The 6,664-nt window shown below is 37.7% G+C and overlaps 1 protein-coding gene across 1 annotated transcript; it reads left to right on the top strand.

Annotated features, from left to right (window-relative positions):
• Positions 1–1,726: 1,726 nt before the first annotated feature.
• Positions 1,727–5,943, top strand: LOC149197209 (disease resistance protein Roq1-like). Its single transcript, XM_089408602.1, has 6 exons — positions 1,727–1,801; positions 3,255–3,313; positions 3,415–4,513; positions 4,676–4,993; positions 5,107–5,278; positions 5,429–5,943. The coding sequence occupies exons 1-6, from the start codon at positions 1,727–1,729 to the stop codon at positions 5,941–5,943; spliced, it is 2,238 nt and encodes a 745-aa protein (XP_089264728.1).
• The last annotated feature ends 721 nt before the right edge of the window (positions 5,944–6,664 follow it).

The raw sequence follows: 6,664 nt of genomic DNA, 5'->3' as shown, positions 1-6,664 counted from the left end.
TTACAAGCCAAGAAAAAAGAAACTGGACGAAAGAACCGTTAGTTGTTATTTTATAGGCTATTCTGAACGATCTAGGGGGTTCAAATTCTATAATCCAACAGAACATACAGTTTTCGAGTCAGGAAGTGCAAATTTTTTTGAGGATAATGAGTTTGTGGGGGGAGATATGACAAAAGATAGTATTTTTGAAGAAGAAGAGACGAATGCGAATGAGACTATGGACCAAAGTCCTAGTTTTGTTCAAATTCCGATTGCGTTTAGAAATACATCTTTTGACAATGTGCAAACTTCATCATCCCAAACAACTCAGTTAGAAACTCAACAGGGAATAGAGAACACAAATGGACCTGAACCCAAACCAAACCCTCACATTGACATGACAAATGTTGATGGCCTAAGGCCTGTGGGAGATTCAGAAGTTGGTAATGATGTTCTTCCTCCTGTTGAAGATCAAGTTGTAAATGAACCTCAAGAAAATCTAGAGCCTGTGCCAATTAGGAGATCTACTAGAGAGAAAAGATCTACACAATCAAAGGATTATGCATATCTTCAAGAACATGAGTTTGACATTGGCATGTTTGAAAATGATCCTGTTAATATCAAACAAGCTGTGGAAAGCTCTAACTCTCAAATGTGGATTAATGCCATGAATGAAGAGATGAAATCTATGTATGACAATGACGTTTGGGATATCGTTCCGTTGCCTAAAGACAAGAAACCCGTTGGTTGCAAATGGATATTTAAGACTAAGCGGGATTATAAAGGCAATGTTGAAAAATACAAGGCACGTCTTGTTGCGAAAGGTTTCACACAGAAAGAAGGCATTGATTATAAAGAGACTTTCTCTCCAGTTTCATCGAAAGACTCTTTAAGGATTATATTGGCGCTTGTAGCACATTATGATTTAGAACTTCATCAGATGGATGTAAAGACGGCGTTTCTCAATGGTGACATTGATGAAACGATCTATATGAAGCAGCCAGAAAACTTTGTATCAGGTGATGCAGGGTCTATGGTTTGCAGACTTAAGAAATCTATCTATGGGCTAAAACAAGCATCTCGACAATGGTATTATAAGTTTCACCAAGTTATTAGCTCATTTGGTTTTGAGTCTAACATAGTAGATGAATGTATATACCTTAAGTTCTGTGGGAGTAAATTTATTTTCTTGGTTTTATATGTAGATGACATATTGCTTGCCAGTAACGATAAGGACATGTTGCATCAAACTAAGAATTTTTTATTTAAGAACTTTGAAATGAAAGATCTTGGTGATGCATCATTTGTTCTAGGGATTGAAATAATTAGAGATAGATCTCAAGGTATTCTGAGGTTATCCCAGAGGAACTATATCAATAAGATTCTAACAAGATTTGGCATGCAAAACAGCAAACCAGGAGATACCCCTATATCAAAAGGAGATAAGTTTAGTCTGAAACAATGTCCCCAAACTGACTTAGATAAAAACCTCATGAAAGATATTCCCTATGCCTCAGCCGTGGGTAGCATCATGTATGCACAAGTATGCACGCGTCCGGATATTGCGTTCATTACCGGAATGCTAGGGAGATATTTGAGTAACCCAGGTATGGAACACTGGAAGGCAGCCAAGCGAGTGTTGAGATACCTAAAGAGAACAAGGGACTATATGCTCACGTATCGGAGATCGGAACAGCTCAAGGTCATTGGATACACCGATTCTGATTTTGGAGGATGTGTCGACAGCATGAAGTCAACATCAGGATACATCTTTATGATGGCAGGCGGTGCTGTGTCATGGAAGAGCGCTAAACAGTCATTGGTAGCCTCCTCCACTATGGCAGCTGAATTTGTTGCATGTTTTGAAGCATCTAATCATGGCGTATGGCTGAAGAACTTCGTCACAAGTCTGAAAATTGTGGATTCTATTCAGAAACCACTCAAATTATTATGTGACAACAATTCAGCAGTGTTATATGCATCCAACAACCGAAGTTCGTCAAAGTCGAAGTACATTGACATTAAGTTTTTGGTTGTAAAAGAGAGAGTGCAGAATAATGAATTATGTATAAAACACATAGGTACAGACTCCATGATTGCGGATCCTCTTACTAAAGGATTACCACCCAAGAAGTTTCACCAACATGTTGCTTGTATGGGTGTAATATCTGTTTAGGATAATTAGAAAAATGTGGGAGTCTGAATATGTTTTAAGTTCTGTTTTTTGATGTTCTATGTAATGCAATTGTAAACAATTTTGATGATATATACAAGTTGCATTCAGTTTCAGTTTCATTATTTCTTTCTTTAAAGTTTAAGTTTTTGGCCTCATACAGTAAAGTAAAGGTGACTCAATTAGAAATAGGCACGTCTAATCACACTTGCGTGTAATTTCTAAACTATATGTCCAAATCAGATTCATGTCATTCAGTTATGTTGGCAGCGTGATTTATGTCAGTTTAGTTGTGAATAAATGTGACAAATGCCGCTTAAGTCCTTTGTTAGCATAATTGATGGACGGAATTGTTTAAGAAATACGATAAGTAAAGACAGAAAAGTTGCATGCAATAAAGTTAAGGATATATAATCAAAAGGTTGCACTTGTCCATGTGGGAGATTGTTGGATTTAGAGACGTCTAATTACAATAATTGAGTTGGACATGCGTGCATTATGATTATGATGTCAAATACTGTCAGCAAGATTACATTTATGTAGTGATTAAAATATGCCAAATAATGTGATTAATTAAGTCATGGCATTATACGTATTTAAATAAGGATTTGGATACAAATACATATAGAATAATGTTAATCAATTACAATTGTTAATGGACCGATTATAATTGATTAAAAATAATAGCATTAATAAATTTGAGCTGAATAAGGAAATCAGAATCTATTCTGATTGATTGATTGATTGATTGATTGATTTCAATCAATCTGAAATTTTAGACAGACTTGTTTCAGCTAAATTTTAGGCTGCCCTAGGATTGGGGTTTTGCACTGCTATAAAAGGGCTGAGTCTCCAAGGCTTGCAATCACTCAGAAAAATTGTCTGCTCCATTGAGGACTAGGTACTCTGTCATTTAGGATAGCCAGAGAAAAGGATTGCAAGCTCTTGGAAGGATTCAAGAGCCAATAACTCAAGTCAAGACCAGGAGCCTTTGAGGATGGAAAGTAAGTTCCGCTGTGCATTAATTTCAATTTCTTACAAAGAAGTAGATCTTGGTTGGGGTTTAAGGTAATTAGGAAAACTCACAAATTAAATCTAACAGAGGAAGGCTCTCACTGATGCTGCAGAAATAAAAGGTTTCGATAAGAAGACGTATAATGGGTCAGTACTCCAACTCTTCCTCTTACTCTCTCCCTTTTAACTTGTTGGATTGATAGACTGTTTGATATTGTAGGCATTTCTGACTAGTAATTTCGTTTCAGTGATGAGCAACAGCTCCTTGAACAGGTCGTGGTAGAAGTGCTGAAAAAAGTTAAAAGGCGATTACATGTGTCTAGATATCCAACTGGGTTGGATGAGAAAGTTGCAGAATTTGAAGCGAAGATGTCACTCGACCAACAAAGCAGCGGAGAGACGAGAGTTATAGGAATTGTCGGACTTGGTGGTGCTGGCAAAACCACCCTAGCAAAGGAGATCTTTAATCGTCAAAGATCAAATTACAAGAAAACTCACTTTCAATATGATGTCAGAGAAAATGTCAAAAAACACTCTCTCAAATACGTCCAGAGTGAGATTCTTAGTGGCTTGGAAGTGAATGTGCAAATAGGCAGCACTGATGATGGTATAGAGAAGCTCCAAAGGTATACTCGATCTTCTCATGCTTTCTTAATTTTAGATGATGTGGACCATCTTCAGCAAGTGGAAGCATTACTTTTACCGGTGAAAGATGCGCTTCAGCAAGGTAGCTTAATTCTAGTCACATCTCGAAATAAGGATGTACTTACAAGCTCAGGGATTGCAGAGTCTTCCATTTTCAAGCTAACAGGACTCGACAAAGATTATTCCCGAAAGCTATTCTGCTGCCATGCGTTCGACCAACCATATCCTCCTATAGAATTTGAACAAGTGGTCGAAGAGTTTGTGCATGCTTGCGCTGGATTGCCCTTATCCCTTAAAGTGCTCGGAGGTCTTCTTCGTGGAAAAGATTTGGAGTATGGGAAAGCGCAATTGCACAAAATCTCAAAAATTCTTCCCGACGATATACTGGCTACACTTAAAATTAGCTATGACGGTCTGGATAGAATAGAGAAGCAGATTTTCTTAGACATTGTCTGCTTTTTTATAGGAGAAAACAAAGATAGCGCTATAAGATTATGGGATGGAACGGAGTGGGGAGGATGGCTTGGTCTTTGGAACCTGGAGAGTAGGTCTCTCGTGGAAGTAGACAAGAAAAACTGTATAAGAATGCACGACCACCTGAGGGACCTGGGCAGACATATTGCGGAGACTGAACCTCCAGAATGGACGCTTCGCCTTTCGTGCCCAACCCACAACCTTCGGCATCTGTCCGACAAATCACTGGTATGTATTATGAAGCTTTAGACCCATATCCAAAATAGTGTTTTTGTCAAAGTTGTGTGTGTTATGTTTTTGAATACTTAACCTTTGCAAGGATGTCCATCTTTCAAAAAACAATTCTTAATCGTGATTCTAATAAACATCTTTGAAAAAACAATATATAAGGTGCGCGGAATTAGCACTTATCACTCACAAGGCTGCGAAAGGGCTCCACCATTGTTCACAGACCTCAAGAAGTTCGCAGGCAAACGTTTCACAAATTATGTGAGGGGGTTGCAGCTGATTAGCACTGAAGGAGCTTATTATCAGCGGGAGAAATTCATTGAAAGCATATTCCGCGATGCCATGTCACTCATATGGCTCAGCTGGGTTGACTTTTCGTTCTCCAGCCTACCTGATTGGATTCCACTCGAGAATTTAAGAGTTCTAAGAATAGCGGTGGACGGGGGAAGGTCTCAACACCTGTGGCAGCATGAATGGCAGGTAGTCATTTGAAGTTCTTGACATAAGATGTTTTTATCTAGGAAATTGCTTTGATCTTTAGTATTGCTAGCATACTAGGGGTGAAACCAATTTTGATAATATAAAGATTGCAGGCACCGGAGCAGTTGAGAGAATTGTATGTTAAGGGTAGATTTGTGGAGGTTCCGAAGTCTATTGGGAAGTTGAGGCATCTCCAAAAAATTGAGATCAGTTTTAATGACCGTGTGACTTTACCAGACGAACTCTGCCATCTACAGTCGTTGGAACACTTCAAATTAAGTGGAGGTACAATTTCCTTTTTTATATTGGTATTACTATCTAAAAATGGACTGCCTACCAAATTATTTTGCGAATTTATGGACCTGTTTCGAAATAGAGTCCCTGCCGAATTCCTTTCGGAGCTTAACGAACTTCCATTATCTTACCTTTTGTCAGGTTATCGATTCAGTTATCGACTAGATTCTCAGTTTAAATTCGTGGGGTGCTCCAGTCAGAACATGCTTCCAGATTCGTTTGGGAACTTGACGAATCTCCAAACTATTGACCTATCCGGGTGCTGTAGGCTACAGGTGCTTCCAGATTCGTTTGGGAACTTGACGAATCTCCAAACTATTCAGCTGTACAGGTGTCGGAGTCTGCGAGTGCTTCCAGATTCGTTTGGGAACTTGAAGAATCTCCAAACTATTGACCTGTCCGGGTGCTCTAGGCTACAGGTGCTTCCAGATTCGTTTGGAAACTTAATACAACTCGAAGGTCTACAGTTTGACAGTCTGACGGTCTCCCATGAAGTCTATGAAAAGATGCACACATTTAAATGCTCGGGTGTCATTGATTTCGACAGGGTAGAAGTAGTGCCCGCAGGTTTTTTCAACAGGGTAGAAGCAACTGATTTAGAAGAAGTATGGCGCCCACGTGATGGGCACTATTACTATAGAACTCCTGAGGTCTAGAGTGTAGAAGAAATATTGCCTCCACGTTTTTACTATAGAACGTGGAAATAATAAAATAAGATTAGATTATATCATCAAATTTTATAGGGAAAAAAAAAAAAAACTTTTTCAACTTACTGAAATGAAATTTCGAGTGGCAGCATTCATTGTATGCAGAATTTAAAAATTAGATTATATCATCAAATTTTATAGGGAAAAAACAAAAAACTACTTTTTCAACTTATCTTCTTACATTTTTACTGAAATTTCGAGTGGCAGCATTCATTGTATGCAGAATTTAACTCTTCATCCAAAGAATACGCATGTTACATACTTTCGATAGACCATGCTACATGAAAAATGAGAAGTACCAGAAAAAAACATGATTGCAATCACATTTTGCATGTATTTCTCATTTTTCATGTAGCAAGTTTCATCGAAAGTATGCAACATGTGTACTCTTTGCATGTTTTCATGTAGTGGGTTTCATCGAAAGTATGCAACATGTGTACTCTTTGCATGAGGAATTAAATAATGCATCCAATGAATGCCTGAGTAAAACTCCAGGGAAATAAGTTGAAAATACGAGTTGAAAAAATAGTTTATTTTTTATTTTTTAATCTTTTTAGTTTTTTATTCCAAAAATAGTGAATCATCCCGTGGTACATCATCATCTTGAATTCTATTGGTTTTTATAAAATTGATTTTGTTTGTACATTTTGAATTTTATTGGTTTTTATAA

Source organism: Pinus tabuliformis, chromosome 2_2, assembly GCF_031772625.1.
Source record: "Pinus tabuliformis cultivar Carrire ecotype Pingquan chromosome 2_2, CPIR1, whole genome shotgun sequence".
Classification (NCBI taxonomy): domain Eukaryota; kingdom Viridiplantae; phylum Streptophyta; class Pinopsida; order Pinales; family Pinaceae; genus Pinus; species Pinus tabuliformis.
Note: the sequence above shows the minus strand (reverse complement) of the source record. Positions and strands in the feature narration are given on the sequence as shown.

Coding starts and splice junctions, on each gene's coding strand:
- LOC149197209 (XM_089408602.1), top strand. CDS start 1,727: ATGAAGTCAACATCAGGATACATCTTTATGATGGCAGGCGGTGCTGTG. Junction 1,802..3,254: donor AGAGCGCTAAACAGTCATTG/GTAGCCTCCTCC, acceptor TAAATCTAACAG/AGGAAGGCTCTCACTGATGC. Junction 3,314..3,414: donor GATAAGAAGACGTATAATGG/GTCAGTACTCCA, acceptor ATTTCGTTTCAG/TGATGAGCAACAGCTCCTTG.